Below are 18483 nucleotides of genomic sequence, written 5' to 3'. Positions count from 1 at the left end.
CAGCCACAACACACACACATGCAGACTCATACAGACACACAGATAGACAAATGGACCCAGACATGCACCCAGACCCAGGCTCACAGACCCAGGCTCACACAGCTCCACACCACACCTGGAATACTGTGAACCGTTTTGGTCCCCTTATCTAAGGAAAGATATACAGTTAAGTAGAATGAGAGGCGGCCTTATTGAAACATTCCGGATTCTCCGGGGGTTTGGCAGAGTCTATGCTGAGAGGATGTTTCCCCGTGTGGGAGAGTCTGGGCCCAGAGGGCAGAATCTCAGAGTGAGGGGAGATTCTGAGAGGATGTTTCCCCGTGTGGGAGAGTCTGGGAGCAGAGGACAGAATCTCAGAGTGAGGGGAGATTCTGAGAGGATGTTTCCCCGTGTGGGAGAGTCTGGGCCCAGAGTACAGAATCTCAGAGTGAGGGGAGATTCTGAGAGGATGTTTCCCCGTGTGGGAGAGTCTGGGCCCAGAGGACAGAATCTCAGTGAGGGGAGATTCTGAGAGGATGTTTCCCCGTGTGGGAGAGTCTGGGCCCAGAGGGCAGAATCTCAGAGTGAGCAGAGATTCTGAGAGGATGTTTCCCCGTGTGGGAGAGTCTGGGAGCAGAGGGCAAAATCTCAGAGTGAGGGGAGATTCTGAGAGGATGTTTCCCCGTGTGGGAGAGTCTGGGAGCACAGGGCAGAATCTCAGAGTGAGGGGTGATTCTGAGAGGATGTTTCCCCGTGTGGGAGAGTCTGGGCCCAGAGGGCAGAATCTCAGAGTGAGGGGAGATTTTGAGAGGATGTTTCCCCGTGTGGGAGAGTCTGGGAGCAGAGGGCAGAATCTCAGAGTGAGCGGAGATGCTGAGAGGATGTTTCCCCGTGTGGGAGAGTCGGGGAGCAGAGGACAGAATCTCAGAGTGAGGGTCGATGCTGAGAGGATGTTTCCCTGTGTGGGAGAGTCTGGGCCCAGAGGGCAGAATCTCAGAGTGAGGGGAGATTCTGAGAGGATGTGTCCCCGTGTGGGAGAGTCTGGGCCCAGAGGGCAGAATCTCAGAGTGAGGGGAGATTCTGAGAGGTTGTTTCCCCGTGTGGGAGAGTCTGGGAGCAGACGGCAGAATCTCAGAGTGACGGGAGATTCTGAGAGGATGTTTCCCCGTGTGAGAGAGTCTGGGACCAGAGGGCAGAATCTCAGAGTGAGGGGAGATGCTGAGAGGATGTTTCCCCGTGTGGGAGAGTCTGGGCCAAGAGGACAGAATCTCAGAGTGAGGGGTGATTCTGAGAGGATGTTTCCCCGTGTGGGAGAGTCTAGGCCCAGAGGGCAGAATCTCAGAGTGAGGGGAGATTCTGAGAGGATGTTTCCCCGTGTGGGAGAGTCTGGGCCCAGAGGGCAGAATCTCAGAGTGAGCTGAGATGCTGAGAGGATGTTTCCCCGTGTGGGAGAGTCGGGGAGCAGAGGGCAGAATCTCAGAGTGAGGGTCGATGCTGAGAGGATGTTTCCCCGTGTGGGAGAGTCTGGGCCCAGAGGGCAGAATCTCAGAGTGAGGGGAGATTCTGAGAGGATGTTTCCCCGTGTGGGAGAGTCTGGGCCCAGAGGGCAGAATCTCAGAGTGAGGGGAGATTCTGAGAGGATGTGTCCCCGTGTGGGAGAGTCTGGGCCCAGAGGGCAGAATCTCAGAGTGAGGGGAGATGCTGAGAGGATGTTTCCCCGTGTGGGAGAGTCTGGGCCCAGAGGACAGAATCTCAGAGTGAGGGGTGATTCTGAGAGGATGTTTCCCCGTGTGGGAGAGTCTAGGCCCAGAGGGCAGAATCTCAGAGTGAGGGGAGATTCTGAGAGGCTGTTTCCCCGTGTGGGAGAGTCTGGGCCCAGAGGGCAGAATCTCAGAGTGAGCGGAGATGCTGAGAGGATGTTTCCCCGTGTGGGAGAGTCGGGGAGCAGAGGGCAGAATCTCAGAGTGAGGGGAGATTCTGAGAGGATGTTTCCCCGTGTGGGAGAGTCTGGGACCAGAGGGCAGAATCTCAGAGTGAGGGGAGATTCTGAGAGGATGTTTCCCTGTGTGGGAGAGTCTTGGCCCAGAGGGCAGAATCTCAGAGTGAGGGTCGATGCTGAGAGGATGTTTCCCCGTGTGGGAGAGTCTGGGCCCAGAGGGCAGAATCTCCGAGTGAGGGAAGATTCTGAGAGGATGTTTCCCCGTGTGGGAGAGTCTAGGCCCAGAGGGCAGAATCTCAGAGTGAGTGTCGATGCTGAGAGGATGTTTCCCCGTGTGGGAGAGTCTGGGCCCAGAGGGCAGAATCTCAGAGTGAGGGGAGATTCTGAGAGGATGTTTCCCCGTGTGGTAGAGTCTGGGCCCAGAGGGCAGAATCTCAGAGTGAGTGTCGATGCTGAGAGGATGTTTCCCCGTGTGGGAGAGTCTGGGCCCAGAGGGCAGAATCTCAGAGTGAGGAGAGATTCTGAGAGGATGTTTCCCCGTGTGGGGGAGTCTGGGACCAGAGGACAGAATCTCAGAGTGAGTGGAGATTCTGAGAGGATGTTTCCCCGTGTGGGAGAGTCTGGGCCCAGAGTGCAGAATCTCAGAGTGAGGGGAGATTCTGAGAGGATGTTTCCCCGTGTGGGAGAGTCTGGGCCCAGAGGGCAGAATCTCAGAGTGAGGGGAAATTCTGAGAGGATGTTTCCCCGTGTGGGAGAGTCTGGGCCCAGAGGACAGAATCTCAGAGTGAGGGGAGATTCTGAGAGGATGTTTCCCCGTGTGGGAGAGTCTGGAGCAGAGGGCAGAATCTCAGAGTGAGGGGAGATTCTGAGAGGATGTTTCCCCGTGTGGGAGAGTCTGGGCCCAGAGGGCAGAATCTCAGAGTGAGGGGAGATTCTGAGAGGATGTTTCCCCGTGTGGGAGAGTCTGGGAGCACAGGGCAGAATCTCAGAGTGAGGGGTGATTCTGAGAGGATGTTTCCCCGTGTGGGAGAGTCTGGGCCCAGAGGGCAGAATCTCAGAGTGAGGGGAGATTCTGAGAGGATGTTTCCCCGTGTGGGAGAGTCTGGGAGCACAGGGCAGAATCTCAGAGTGAGGGGTGATTCTGAGAGGATGTTTCCCCGTGTGGGAGAGTCTGGGCCCAGAGGGCAGAATCTCAGAGTTAGCGGAGATTCTGAGAGGATGTTTCCCCGTGTGGGAGGGTCTGGGACCATAGGACAGAATCTCAGAGTGAGGGGAGATTCTGAGAGGATGTTTCCCCGTGTGGGAGAGCCTGGGAGCAGAGGGCATAATCTCAGAGTGAGGGAAGATTCTGAGAGGATGTTTCCCCGTGTGGGAGAGTCTGGGCCCAGAGGGCAGAATCTCAGAGTGAGGGGAGATTCTGAGAGGATGTTTCCCCGTGTGGGAGAGTCTGGGAGCAGAGGGCAGAACCTCAGAGTGAGGGGAGATTCTGAGAGGATGTATCCCCGTGTGGGAGAGTCTGGGAGCAGAGGACAGAATCTCAGAGTGAGGGGAGATTCTGAGAGGATGTTTCCCCGTGTGGGAGAGTCTAGGCCCAGAGGGCAGAATCTCAGAGTGAGGGGGGATTCTGAAAGGATGTTTCCCCGTGTGGGAGAGTCTGGGCCCAGAGGGCAGAATCTCAGAGTGAGCGGAGATGCTGAGAGGATGTTTCCCCGTGTGGGAGAGTCGGGGAGCAGAGGGCAGAATCTCAGAGTGAGGGTCGATGCTGAGAGGATGTTTCCCCATGTGGGAGAGTCTGGGCCCAGAGGGCAGAATCTCAGAGTGAGGGGAGATTCTGAGAGGATGTTTTCCCGTGTGGGAGAGTCTGGGAGCAGAGGGCAGAATCTCAGAGTGAGGGGAGATTCTGAGAGGATGTTTCCCCGTGTGGGAGAGTCTGGGACTAATGGGCAGAATCTCAGAGTGAGGGGAGATTCTGAGAGGATGTTTCCCCGTGTGGGAGAGTCTGGGCCCAGAGGGCAGAATCTCAGAGTGAGGGGAGATGCTGAGAGGATGTTTCCCCGTGTGGGAGAGTCTGGGAGCGGAGGACAGAATCTCAGAGCGAGGGGTCGCCCATTTCACACAGAGATGAGGAGGAATATCTTCTCTCGGAGGGGAGTGAGTGTGGAACTCTTCACCGCAGAGAGCTGTCGAGACTGGGCCGTTCAGTATGGTCCAGGCTGAGAGATTGTTAATCAGTGAGGGGGTCGAGGGTCACGGGGATAAGGCAGGAAGATGGAATGAGGATTATCACAGCAGATCAGTCACAATCTCATCGAATGGCGGAGGGGACTGGATGGGCCGAGTGGCCTAATTCTGCCCCTGCGTCTCATAGCCTTTTATCTTCAATCTTTGCCTCCGGTTATTGACCCCGATACAAATGGAAAAAGTGCCTTTCTATCCACCCTATCTATGCCCCTCGCAATCTTATACACCTCCATTAGATCCCCTCTCAACCCTCGCTCCTCCAATGAAATTATCCCCAGTCCATCAAATCTTTACTCACAGGTCAGAGCCTTTAATCCAGGCAACATCCTGGTGAATCCCCTCTGCACCCCCTCCAGTACAATCACATCCTTCCTATAATGTGGCGACCAGAACTGCACACAGTACTCTCGCTGTGACCTAACCAGCGTTTTATACAGCTCCACATTAACCTCCCTGCTTATATTCAATGCCTTGGCTAATAAAAGGCTAATAATTTCTTCTTAACCACCTTAGCTACCTGTCACCCACCTTCAGGTACCTGTGAATATGCATCGCAAGATCCCTCCGATCTTTCGTACTTTCCTACTGTAATCCTCGGCCTAGTTAGCCCTCCCCAAGTGCATTTGGATTGGATTGGATTTGTTTATTGTCACGTGTACCGAGGTACAGTGAAAAGTATTTTTCTGCGAGCAGCTCAACAGATCATTAAGTACATGGGAAGGAACGGGAATAAAAGAAAATACATAATAGGGCAACACAAGGTCCACAATGTAACTACATAAGCACTGGCATCGGGTGAAGCATACAGGGTGTAGTGTTAATGAGGTCAGTCCATGGGGACCTGTTCATTGATGGTACGTTTGCGAGCTTGGGGGCGCTGGAGGAGAAGTTTGGGCTACCCCCGGGAAACGCTTTCAGGTCCATGCAAGTGAGGGCGTTTGTGAGGCGGCAGGTCGGAATTCCCGCTGCTCCCGGCACAGGGGATTCAAGACAGGGTGATTTCGGGCAAGGTATCGGCGATATACCAGGAGATGAAAGAAGAGGGGGAGGCTTTGGTAGAGGAGCTGAAGGGTAAATGGGAAGAGGAACTGGGGGAGGAGATTGAGGAGGGTCTGTGGGCTGGTGCCCTGAGTAGGGTTAATTCCTCTTCCTCATGTGCCAGGCTCAGCCTGATACAATTTAAGGTTGTTCACAGAGCGCATATGACGGGGGCGAGGCTGAGTAGGTTCTTTGGGGTGGAGGACAGATGTGGGAGGTGCTCAGGAAGCCCGGCGAACCATGCCCATATGTTCTGGTCGTGCCCGGCACTGGATGGGTTCTGGAGGGGTTTCGCGAGGACTATGTCCAACGTGGTGAAAGTACAGGTCAAGCCAAGTTGGGGGCTGGCACTATTTGGGGTGGCGGACGAGCCGGGAGTGCAGGAGGCGAAAGAGGCCGGCATTCTGGCCTTTGCGTCCTTGGTAGCCCGGCGAAGGATCTTGTTAATGTGGAAGGAGGCGAAGCCCCCCAGCCTGGAGGCCTGGATAAATGACATGGCCGGGTTTATCAAGTTGGAGAGGATAAAGTTTGCCTTGAGAGGGTCTGCGCAGGGGTTCTACAGGCGGTGGCAACCGTTCCTAGACTATCTCGCGGAGCGTTAGAGGAAGGTCGGACAGCAGCAGCAGCAACCTGGGGGGGGAGGATATCTTTCTTGGGGGGGGGGGGGCGGGGGGGAAGAAGGAGGGATGGGGAAAGGGGTTTTTCTGGGGGGTATTTGAGCAAGAAAATACATGAATGATCCGGAAAACTGATATGTACGGGAGGAATCCAATGTACAAAGTTCTGTATCATATTGACTTGCCATGTTTATGTCTTGCTATGCGAGCTTTCTTTTCTTTTTGTTACGGGGGGGGGGGGGGGGGGTTGTTTGAAAATTTTTGTTTAAAAATTCTTAATAAACATATTAATTTTAAAAAATGAGGTCAGTCCATAAGAGGGTCGTTTCGGAGTCTGGTAACAGCAGGGAAGAAGCTGTTTTTCAGTCTGTCCGTGTGTGTTCTCAGACTTCTGTATCTCCTGCCCGATGGAAGAAGTTGGAAGAGTGAGTAAGCCGGGTGGGAGGGGTCTTTGATTATACTGCCCGCTTTCCCCAGGCAGCGGGAGGTCTAGACGGAGTCAATGGATGGGAGGCGGCTCCGTGTGATGGACTGGGCGGTGTTCACGACTCTCTGAAGTTTCTTGCGGTCCTGGGCCGAGCAGTTGCCATACCAGGCTGTGATGCAGCCAGATAGGATGCTTTCTATGGTGCATCTGTAAAAGTTGGTAAGAGTCAATGTGGACATGCCGAATTTCCTTCGTTACCAGAGGAAGTATAGGCGCTGTTGTGCTTTCTTGGTCGTAGCGTCGACGTGGGTGGACCAGGACAGATGTTTGGAGATTGTACACCCAGGAATTTGAAACTGCTAACCATCTCCACCTCGGCCCCGTTGATGCTGACAGGGGTGTGTACAGTACTTTGCTTCCTGAAGTCAATGACCAGCTCTTTAGTTTTGCTGGCATTGAGGGAGAGATTGTTTCGCTGCACCACTCCACTAGGTTCTCTATCTCCCTCCTGTATTCTGACCTTCTACCGGGTTCAATGCCATTTGCCACTGCTCTGTCCACCTGACCAGTCCACTGACATCCTGCAGTCTACAGCTACCCTCCTCACTATTTACCACTCGACCAATTTCCGTGTCACACGCAAACTTCTTGATCATACCCCCCTACATACATGTCCAAATCATTAATGTGAACCACAAATAGCAAGGGCCCCTGCACCGACCGGGCCCCTGCGGAACCCCAGACGTCCATCACTCTCCCATCACCCTCTGCTTCCAAAGAGCCACTTTGCCTTCGATCCCACGAGCCTCTCACTTTCTTGACCAGTCTGCCACGAGGGACCCTATCAAAAGCCTTGATAAAGTCTACAGAGACCACATCAAATGCTTTACCCTCATCGACACTCCTGGTTAACTCCACAAAAAATTTGATTCCATTCATAAAACACGGCCTCCCCTTTACAAGTCCACACCGACTCTCCCCGATCGCCCCATGCTGTCCAAGAGCAGATATATTCTGCCCCCCCAGAATGCTTTCTCATAACTTCCCCACACCGAGGTGAGACAGACTGGTCTCTCCCTACCTCCAGTTTTTAATACAGGGACGTTAGCTGTCTCCCAGTCCTCTGAAATCTCCTGCCTTGTCCCTTCAACAGCCGGAGACGCATCTACGGGCCTGCAGATCAATCCACTTTTAAGGCCGCTAAACCTGCCATTGCCTCCTCCCTCTCCATGTTAACTTCCTCCAATATGTCACAGTCCTCCCCTCGTGATGACGGACGCAGAGTATCCATTGAGGACTGTCCCCACGTCATCGAGGTCCACACGCATTAACTATAGGGTCCCTAATTGGGCCTCCTCGTTCCCTAGATATTCTCTTGCTCTTTATATATTTTGAAAGCCTCTTTGGGATTTTCTTTATTCTTCCTGCCAAAGCTTTTTCATTCACTCTCTTAAATTTCCTCATTTCCTTTTCAACTTCGCCCTTGCACTTTTTAAACACCTCTCTGACTCTGCTGTATTCAGCCCTCGGTGTCTGCCGTAAGCTTCTTTGTGTCTCAGTCCTGATCTTTAATTCCCTTGACGTCCGCCGTTGTCTGGTCATGCGTTCTCTAGCTTCTCGGGAAGATATTTTCCCTTTTCTCCCACTCCCTCCTCCCTGAAGGCCTCCCGCCACGCCGACAATTGCAACTGCAAGTAGTTGCTCCAAGTCCCCATGGACCAAATCAAACCTCGTCTTAGTAAAATTAGCCTTTCCCCAGTTAAGAATTTTTTATTCCCGGCCTCGCCCTCATCCCTCTGGTGATGGGATGAACGGTGAGCCCTTCTCCCGGCCTTGCCCAACTTGGAGGTGTGACTCGGTCAAAACCACCCCCGCCCGGGCCGGACGTACTCCCCGACGATGCCGTTTTGGAAGGGGCGGACCATCCGAAAACAGGCGCCGCCCCCGGTTCGGATTCTCCGCCCAATCGGCGGCTACGAACTCGACGTGGGCAAGCGGAGAGTCCCCCGCCCCAGATTCCTGAAATCACTCGGGAACTGGGTCTCGGCAGGAGACTCCCCAGGGGGAGGAGAGGGGCAGTGAAAAGGCTTCAGAAAGATCCTCGGAACCTCGCTTGAAGAGGTCAGAAATTCCCTCCTGGGACGTCCCAACTCATCGGGCGTCTCACATCCCAAGTGAGAAATTGAGGCACCCTGGTTTTCTGAGGGACAGCGAGCGGTAAAGGCGGCAAATGGCCTTCATTGCGAGAGGCTTCGAGGACAGGATGTGTTGCTGCAGTTGTCCAGGGCCTTGGCGAGGCCACACCTGGAGTATTGTGGGCAGTTGTGGTCTCCTTCTCTGAGGAAGGATGTTCTTGCTCTCGAGGGAGCGCAGCGAAGGTTTACCAGACTGATTCCTGGGTGCTAGGACTTTTCTCATTAGAACGGAGAAGGATGAGGGGCGACTTGATAGAGGTTTATAAGATGATCAGGGGAATAGATAGAGTAGACAGTCAGAGACTTTTTCCCTGGGTGGAACAAACCATTACAAGGGGACTTAAATTTAAGGTGAATGGTGGAAGATATAGGGGGGATGTCAGAGGTAGGTTCTTTACCCAGAGAGTAGTGGGGGCATGGAATGCACTGCCTGTGGAAGTAGTTGAGTCAGAAACATTAGGGACCTTCAAGCAGCTATTGGATAGGTACATGATTACGGTTAAATGATATAGTGTAGATTAATTTGTTCTTAAGGGCAGCACGGTAGCATTGTGGATAGCACAATTGCTTCACAGCTCCAGGGTCCCAGGTTCGATTCCGGCTTGGGTCACGGTCTGTGCGGAGTCTGCACGTCCTCTCCGTGTCTGCGTGGGTTTCCTCCGGGTGCTCCGGTTTCCTCCCACAGTCCAAAGATGTGCTGTTAGGTGAATTGGCCAATGATAAATTGCCCTTAGTGTCCAAAATTGCCCTTGGTGTTGGGTGGAGGTGTTGAGTTTGGGTAGGGTGCTCTTTCCAGGAGCCGGAGCAGACTCAATGGGCCGAATGGCCTCCTTCTGCACTGTAAATTCAATGATAATCTATGATTAATCTAGGACAAAGGTTCGGCACAACATTGTGGGCCGAAGGGCCTGTTCTGTGCTGTATTTTCTATGTTCTATGGCGGGACTGTCAGATGAGGAGTGATTGACGAGGTTGGGATTGTTCTCGCTGGAGTTCAGAAGAATGAGGGGGGATCTCACAGAGATTATAAAATTCTAACAGGACTGGACAGGGGAGATGCAGGGAAGATGTTACCAATGATAAGTGTGTCCAGAACCAGGGGTCACAGCCTGAGGATTCGGCGTAGACCATTTCGGACAGAGATAAGGAGACATTTCTTCACCCGGAGAGTGGTGGGCCTGTGGAACTCATTCCCACAGGAAGCAGTTGAGGTTAAAACACTCTTCAAACAGTGGACCGGATGAGTAAATTCTTTGGATTGGAGGTACAGGTGCGCCAGATGTTCGGGAGGACCAGCGAACCATGTCCACATGTTCTGGACATCTCCAAACCTCAGGGGGTACTGGCAGGGATTCGCGGACGTCATGTCCCGGGTACTGAAAACAAGGGGTGGCGATGAGTCCGGAGGTGGCTATTTTTGGGGGTTTCGGAGACCCGGGAGTCCAGGAGGAGAGAGAGAGAGAGGCCGACGTTCTGGCCTTTGCTTCCCTGGTAGCCCGGCGACGGATTCTGCTGGCGTGGAGCGACTCAAAGCCCCCGAAGTTGGAGGCCGGGCTATCGGATTTGGCGAGCTTTCTCGGTCTGGAGGTCCCTGTCAGGAGCTGGCAACCGTTTATCGACTTCTTCGCGGGAAATTCATCGTGAGCGGGGGGGGGGGGGGGGGGGGGAGGGGGTCCTCCTCCTGCTCCTGTTTTCCACGTTTCTATGACCCGCTGGGGAAGAGGACGTTACCTGGCACTGGTTCAACCACTTCTTGGAAGGCCTTCCAACGATGTAGATCTGCTGGGCAGGCACTCGGAGGAGAGCGTACACCGAGATATCCTTCATCGAGCCATAGGCAGCCCCAATCTTCACCTGAGCCTGCGCAGCGACATGGGGAGGCGGCAATTAGGGCAAACAGACAAACAAACAACCCAACAAACTACTGAGACGTGGAGGGAAAAGGAGGAGAAAAAGTCCACCAAATTTTAAAATTAATCATTTTTGCAGGACGTGGGAGTCGCTGGTCAGGCCCAGCATTTACTGCCCGTCCCTAATTGCCCCTTCGGAAGGTGGGGGGTGAGCTGCCTTTGTCAACCCGCTGCAGTCCCCGAGGTGTAGGTGCACCCGCTGTGCTGTTAGGGAGGGAGTTCCAGGCTGTTGCCCCGGCGACAGTGAAGGAACGGCCGATGTATTTCCCAGTCGGGGTGGGGAGTGACTCGGAGGGGAACCTCCAGGTGGGGGGGGTTCCCAGGTATCTGCTGCTCTTGTCCTTCTCGATGGAGGTGGGCGTGGGTTTGGAAGGTGCTGCCTGAGGAACCTCGGTGAGTCGCTGCCGGGCATCTTGTAGATGGGACACACGGCTGACACTGTGCGTCGGGGTGGGTGGGGGGGGGGGAGTGAATGTTTGTGGAAGGGGAGCGATCAAGCGGGGATGCTTTCTCCTGGATGGTGTCGAGCTTCTCGAGTGTTGTTGGAGCTGCGCTCATCCGGGCAAGTGGAGAGTTTCCCTCACACTCCTGACTTGTGCCTTGTCGATGGGGGACAGGCTTCGGGGGGTCAGGAGGTGAGTTACTCTCCGCAGGATTCCCAGCCTCTGACCTGCCCTGGTAGCCACAGTATTAATGGGGCTGGGCCCAGTTCAGTTTCTGATCAATGGTTACCCCCAGGATGTGGATTGTGGGGGATTCAGCGATGGGAACGCCGTCGAACGTCAAGGGGGCGATGGTTCGATCCTCTCTTGTCGGAGACGGTCATTGCCGGGCACTTGGTTAATGAATCCCTGACAGATTGGACAGATAAGAAGTGGTTCAGAAGGCAACTGAGATGGGTCCTTTCACTCTTGGGCAGAGCAGCTGAAGGTGAGAGTTATGCCGAGCTGGAGTTAGCCACAGCAAGGGCGCGTGTTACATTCTGGACAGCAGTTCACAGAAATAGGGAAATATATCGGCCGTTCCTTCACTGTCGCTGGGGCAACATCCTGGAACTCCCTCCCTAACAGCACTGTGGGTGTACCTACACCTCGGGGACTGCCGCGGTTCAAGAAGGCAGCTCACCCCCCCAACTTCTCAAGGGGCAACTGGGGATGAGCAATAAATGCTGGGTCTGACCAGCAACACAGTCCCACCATCCCCAGGCCAGGAACGAAGCAGTTTCCCACTTACCTCCTGCACCATACTCTGCAGGAAGGCTGTCTTCTGTCTGAGTGGGTCATGGACGAGTCCGTCACAGAAGGAGACAACACCATGAGGGAAGTTGTGCTGGGACAGCCAAGCCACCACTTTCTGTTTCTGCATATCCGGCCGGCCAGTCACATAAACGATCAGGTAACCCCGGTCCTGCCAGTGTCTGTAACAGAGAGAGACATGCTGGAGTGAGGACAGCCCAGTGTAGAGGGAGCTTCACTCTGCATCTAACCCCGTGCTGGACCTGTCCTGGGAGTGTTTGATGGGGACAGTGTAGAGGGAGCTTTACTCTGTATCTAACCCCGTGCTGTACCTGTCCTGGGAGTGTTTGATGGGGACAGTGTAGAGGGACCTTTACTCTGTATCTAACCCCGTGCTGTACCTGTCCTGGGAGTGTTTGATGGGGACAGTGTAGAGGGAGCTTTACTCTGTATCTAACCCCGTGCTGTACCTGTCCTGGGAGTGTTTGATGGGGACAGTGTAGAGGGACCTTTACTCTGTATCTAACCCCGTGCTGTACCTGTCCTGGGAGTGTTTGATGATCACAGTGTAGAGGGAGCTTCACTCTGCATATAACCCCGTGCTGGACCTGTCCGGGGAGTGTTTGATGGGGACAGTGTAGAGGGAGCTTTACTCTGTATATAACCCCGTGCTGTACCTGTCCTGGGAGTGTTTGATGGGGACAGTGTAGAGGGAGCTTTACTCTGTATCTCACCCCGTGCTGTACCTGTCCTGGGAGTGTTTGATGGGGACAGTGTAGAGGGAGTTTTACTCTGTATCTAACCCCGTGCTGTACCTGTCCTGGGAGTGTTTGATGGGGACAGTGTAGAGGGAGCTTTATTCTGTGTCTAACCCCGTGCTGTACCTGTCCTGGGAGTGTTTGATGGGGACAGTGTAGAGGGAGCTTTACTCTGTATCTCACCCCGTGCTGTACCTGTCCTGGGAGTGTTTGATGGGGACAGTGTAGAGGGAGCTTTACTCTGTATCTAACCCCGTGCTGTACCTGTCCTGGGAGTGTTTGATGGGGACAGTGTAGAGGGAGCTTTACTCTGTATCTAACCCTGTGCTGTACCTGTCCTGGGAGTGTTTGATGGGGACAGTGTAGAGGGAGCTTTACTCTGTATCTAACCCCGTGCTGTACCTGTCCTGGGTGTTTGATGGGGACAGTGTAGAGGGAGCTTTACTCTGTATCTAACTTTGTTGTACGTGTCACTGGATGCTGACACTGGGTTTAGAGTAGGGGTATAATCCAGAATACTGTTGAGAGTCTTGGGGCCAATATTCACCTCTTGATGCCGATAAATGTGACAATCTGGTTGCTGTGTTTCCTCAAGAGTCACTGACCTTCAGTAAGGTACCTCATTCACTATGAGACAGTCTGGGCTTCCTGACTTGACAAGAATATATTAATTCTCCTCTCCAAGATATCTGCGCTCTGTTCCGGCTTTTCCAGTCTCTCCCCCTATTCCCATCGATGCACCATTGGACGCCGTGCCTTCAGCTGCCTGGGGGTCGCCAAGCTCTGGAACTCCCTCCCAAAACCCTCTCTGTTTGTCCCTCTCACTCCGTTTCCAACACTCCTCGATCCCCGCTCTCTGACTACAGCTTGTGTCGCTCAGGGTTAGACCTGGTCTTTAAAGTTTCTGTTTAGGGTCTGGGATCGCTCCTGCTTTAGAAATGGAAGTGGTTCCCATTCACGCTTGCTCTCGTCACCGAATCTATTTGATATTATTCCTGTCCTTGCATTTCTTTTTCTCCTTCAGTCTTTACCTCTGTGAATCCTTGTGCTTCTGTCAATCTCTGTCTCTGCCTCTCTCTCTCTCTCTCTCTGTCTACCTTTCTTCCCCACTCCCTCTCACTCTCTATCTCTGCCTTTCTCTCTCTGTCTACCTTTCTTCCCCACTCCCTCTCACTCTCTATCTCTGCCTTTCTCTCTCTGTCTACCTTTCTTTCCACTCCCTCTCACTCTCTATCTCTGACTCTCTAATTATTCCCTCATTCGTTTTTCTCTCTCATTCTTTATTTAATTCTCGCTCTCATTCCCTCTCTCATTCTCACTCTCATTCTCTCTCTCTCATTCTCTCCCTCTCATTCTCTCTCTCTCATTCTCTCTCTCCCATTCTCTCCCTCTCATTCTCTCTCTCTCATTCTCTCTCTCTCATTCTCTCCCTCTCATTCTCTCCTCTCATTCTCTCCCTCCCACTCCCTCTCACTCACTCATTCTCTCTCTCTCTCTCATTCTCTCCCACTCATTCTCTCCCTCTCATTCTCTCTCTCCCCCTCTCACTCATTCCCTCTCTCTCATTCTCTCCCATTCTCTCCCTCTCATTCTCTCCCTCTCATTCTCTCTCTCTCCCTCTCACTCATTCTCTCATTCTCTCTCTCTCATTCCCTTTCTCATTCCTTCTCTCATTCTCACTCTCATTCTCTCACTCTCATTCTCTCCCTCATTCTCTCTCTCTCTCATTCTCTCCCTCATTCTCTCTCATTCTCTCTCTCATTCTCCCCCTCTCATTCTCTCCCTCTCATTCTCCCCCTCATTCTCTCTCTCTCTCCCTCTCACTCACTCCCTCTCACTCACTCATTCTCTCTCTCTCTCCCTCATTCTCTCTCTCTCTCATTCTCTATCTCTCATTCCCTCTCTCATTCCCTCGCTCATTCCCTCTCTCATTCTCACTCTCATTCTCTCTCTCTTATTCTCTCCCTCATTCTCTCTCTCTCATTCTCTCCCTCAGTCTCTCTCCCTCTCATTCTCTCCCTCTCATTATCTCCCTCTCATTCACTCCCTCTCATTCTCTCTCTCTCATTCTCTCCCTCTCATTCTCTCCCTCTTATTCTCTCTCTCTCATTCACTCCCTCTCATTCTCTCTCTCTCATTCTCTCCCATTCTCTCTCTCATTCTCTCCCTCTCATTCTCTCTCTCTCCCTCTCACTCACTCATTCTCTCTCTCTCTCCCCCTCTCACTCATTCTCTCTCTCTCATTCTCTCCCATTCTCTCCCTCATTCTCTCCCTCTCATTCTCTCTCTCTCCCTCTCACTCACTCCCTCTCACTCACTCATTCTCTCTCCCTCTCCCCCTCTCACTCATTCTCTCTCTCTCATTCTCTCCCATTCTCCCCCTCTCATTCTCTCCCTCTCATTCTCTCTCTCTCCCTCTCACTCATTCTCTCATTCTCTCTCTCTCATTCCCTTTCTCATTCCCTCTCTCATTCTCACTCTCATCCTCTCACTCTCATTCTCTCCCTCATTCTCTCTCTCTCTCATTCTCTCCCTCATTCTCTCTCTCATTCTCCCCCTCTCATTCTCCCCCTCTCATTCTCTCCCTCTCATTCTCTCCCTCATTCTCTCTCTCTCCCTCTCACTTACTCCCTCTCACTCACTCATTCTCTCTCTCTCTCCCTCTCACTCATTCTCTCTCTCTCTCATTCTCTCCCTCTCATTCTCTCCCATTCTCTCCCTCTCAATCTCTCTCTCTCATTCTCTCCCATTCTCTCCCTCTCATTCTCTCCCTCTCATTCTCTCTTTCTCCCCCTCACTCATTCTCTCCCTCTCATTCTCTCTCATTCTCTCCCTCTCATTCTCTCTCTCATTCTCTCCCTCTCATTCTCTCTCTCTCATTCTCTCCCTCTCATTCTCTCCCATTCTCTCTCTCTCATTCTCTCTCTCTCATTCACTCCCTCGCATTCTCTCTCTCTCATTCTCTCTCTCTCATTCTCTCCCTCTCATTCACTCTCTCTCGTTCACTCCCTCTCATTCTCTCTCTCTCATTCTCTCTCTCTCATTCTCTCTCTCTCATTCTCTCTCTCTCATTCTCTCCCATTCTCTCTCTCCCATTCTCTCCCTCTCAATCTCTCTCTCTCATTCTCTCCCATTCTCTCCCTCTCATTCTCTCCCTCTCATTCTCTCCCTCCCATTCTCTGTCTCTCATTCTCTCCCTCTCATTCTCTCTCTCTCATTCTCTCTCTCTCATTCTCTCCCTCTCATTCTCTCCCTCTCATTCTCTCTCTCCCATTCTCTGTCTCTCATTCTCTCCCTCTCATTCTCTCCCTCTCAATCTCTCTCTCTCATTCTCTCCCTCTCAATCTCTCTCTCTCATTCTCTCCCATTCTCTCTCTCTCATTCTCTCCCTCTCAATCTCTCTCTCCCATTCTCTCCCTCTCATTTTCACTCTTTCCCACTCTCCCATTCTCTCCCTCTCACTCTTTCTCTCTCTCATTCTCTCCCTCTCATTCTCTCTCTCTCTCCCTCATTCACTCCCTCTCATTCTCTCTCTCATTCTCTCCCTCTCATTCTCTCCCTCTCATTCTCTCTCTCTCATTCTCTCCCATTCTCTCTCCCATTCTCTCCCTCTCATTCACTCCCTCTCATTCTCTCTCTCTCATTCTCTCCCATTCTCTCCCTCTCATTCTCTCTCTCTCTCATTCTCTCCCTCTCATTCTCTCTCTCTCATTCACTCCCTCTCATTCTCTCCCATTCTCTCTCTCTCATTCTCTCCCTCTCATTCACTCCCTCTCATTCTCTCTCTCTCATTCTCTCCCTCTCATTCTCTCTCTCTCATTCTCTCCCTCTCATTCTCTCTCTCTCATTCTCTCCCATTCTCTCTCTCTCATTCTCTCCCATTCTCTCTCTCATTCTCTCCCTCTCATTCTCTCCCTCTCATTCTCTCCCTCTCATTCATTCCCTCTCATTCTCTCTCTCTCATTCTCTCCCTCTCATTCTCTCCCTCTCATTCTCTCTCTCTCATTCTCTCCCATTCTCTCTCTCTCATTCTCTCCCATTCTCTGTCTCTCATTCTCTCCCTCTCATTCTCTCTCTCTCATTCTCTCCCTCTTACTCATTCTCTCTCATTCTCTCTCTCTCATTCTCTCCCTCTCATTCTCTCCCTCTCATTCTCTCCCTCTCATTCTCTCCCTCTCATTCTCTCTCTCTCTCTCCCTCTCACTCATTCTCTCTCACTCATTCTCTCCCATTCTCTCCCTCTCATTCTCTCCCATTCTCTCTCTCTCATTCTCTCTCTCTCATTCACTTCCTCTCATTCTCTCTCTCTCATTCACTCCCTCTCATTCGTTCTCTCTCGTTCTCTCCCTCTCATTCACTCCCTCTCATTCTCTCTCTCTCATTCACTCCCTCTCATTCTCTCTCTCTCATTCTCTCCCTCTCATTCACTCCCTCTCATTCTCTCTCTCTCCCTCTCACTCATTCTCTCTCTCTCATTCTCTCCCATTCTCTCCCTCTCATTCTCTCCCATTCTCCCTCTCATTCACTCCCTCTCATTCTCTCTCTCTCATTCTCTCCCTCTCATTCTCTCCCATTCTCTCTCTCTCATTCACTCCCTCTCATTCACTCCCTCTCATTCACTCCCTCTCATTCTCTCTCTCTCATTCTCTCCCTCTCATTCTCTCCCTCTCATTCTCTCTCTCTCATTCTCTCCCTCTCATTCAATCCCTCTCATTCTCTCTCTCTCTCTCCCTCTCACTCATTCTCTCTCTCTCATTCTCTCCCATTCTCTCCCTCTCATTCTCTCCCATTCTCTCCCTCTCATTCACTCCCTCTCATTCTCTCTCTCTCATTCTCTGCCATTCTCTCTCTCCCATTCTCTCCCTCATTCTCTCCCTCATTCTCTCCCTCTCATTCTCTCCCATTCTCTGTCTCTCATTCTCTCTCTCTCATTCTCTCCCTCTCATTCTCTCTCTCTCATTCTCGCCCTCATTCTCTCCCTCTCATTCTCTCCCATTCTCTGTCTCTCATTCTCTCTCTCTCATTCTCTCCCTCTCATTCTCTCCCATTCTCTCTCTCCCATTCTCTCTCTTTCCCACTCTCTCTGTTGCATCCTTTATTTCTCTGTCCATCTCTGTATCACTCTGTCTCCCTCTCACTTGTTGCTGTGCCTCTCTCTATCTGTACACCTCTCTCGCTCGCTATCTCTCGCTGTCCCTCTCTCTCTCATTATCTCTCTGTCTCCCTCTCCCTGTCTTGCTCTTTACCTCTCTGTCTCCCTCTCAGTCAGTCTCTCGATCACCCTCTGCCCATCTGTCGCTCCCTCATTCTCTCTCGCTGTCACTCTCTGCATTGCGCCCTCTCATTCTCTCTCCCACCCTCTCTCCTGACGGTCCTGCCTCTGGCAATGCGGTCTTTACTGACGGAGGTACGATCAGGGTGATACCTGCCTACCTTACCACATCGACAGCTCCAGCCCGCACCTTCGGATCACTTCCCATGATCGAGACGCTAGCAGCGAACGAGCCATCGATACTGAACACCACACACTCTGTTCCCTTCGGCAGCACAGACAAGTAACACTCTGCAAACGTGTGGTCACCCCTGTGAGGTCAGAGGTCAAGAAAAACCGTCAACAGAACAAGTGACCCACACCCTGAATAAACAGTGACTCTGTACAGTTACACAGTGAGTGATCCTCACCCTGCTGAATAAACAGTGACTCTGTACAGTTACACAGTGAGTGATCCTCACCCTGCTGAATAAACAGTGACTCTGTACAGCTACACAGTGAGTGATCCTCACCCTGAATAAACAGTGACTCTGTACAGTTACACAGTGAGTGATCCTCACCCTGAATAAACAGAGACTCTGTACAGTTACACAGTGAGTGATCCTCATCCTGAATAAACAGTGACTCTGTACAGTTACACAGTGTGTGATCCTCATCCTGAATAAACAGTGACTCTGTACAGTTACACAGTGAGTGATCCTCACCCTGAATAAACAGTGACTCTGTACAGTTACACAGTGAGTGATCCTCACCCTGAATAAACAGTGACTCTGTACAGTTACACAGTGAGTGATCCTCACCCTGAATAAACAGTGACTCTGTACAGTTACACAGTGAGTGATCCTCACCCTGAATAAACAGAGACTCTGTAC

At 52.1% G+C, this 18483-nt stretch overlaps 1 protein-coding gene across 1 annotated transcript in view; it reads right to left on the bottom strand.

Moving 5' to 3' along the window:
* LOC140410160 (membrane-associated phosphatidylinositol transfer protein 3-like) overlaps window positions 1-17919 on the bottom strand; it is a 24798-nt gene extending 6879 nt beyond the window's left edge. The window contains exons 1-3 of the mRNA XM_072498122.1: window positions 17773-17919; window positions 11580-11763; window positions 10168-10296 (exon numbers count right to left, since the gene is read on the bottom strand). Coding sequence (XP_072354223.1) covers window positions 10168-10296; window positions 11580-11763; window positions 17773-17819 — 360 coding nt within the window. The 5' untranslated portion in view covers window positions 17820-17919. The remainder of the gene's footprint in view (window positions 1-10167; window positions 10297-11579; window positions 11764-17772) is intronic.
* Window positions 17920-18483: the final 564 nt, after the last annotated feature.

The sequence above is a fragment of the Scyliorhinus torazame genome, chromosome 4, assembly GCF_047496885.1.
Source record: "Scyliorhinus torazame isolate Kashiwa2021f chromosome 4, sScyTor2.1, whole genome shotgun sequence".
Taxonomy (NCBI): domain Eukaryota; kingdom Metazoa; phylum Chordata; class Chondrichthyes; order Carcharhiniformes; family Scyliorhinidae; genus Scyliorhinus; species Scyliorhinus torazame.
This window is presented reverse-complemented; position numbering and strand designations above follow the sequence as displayed.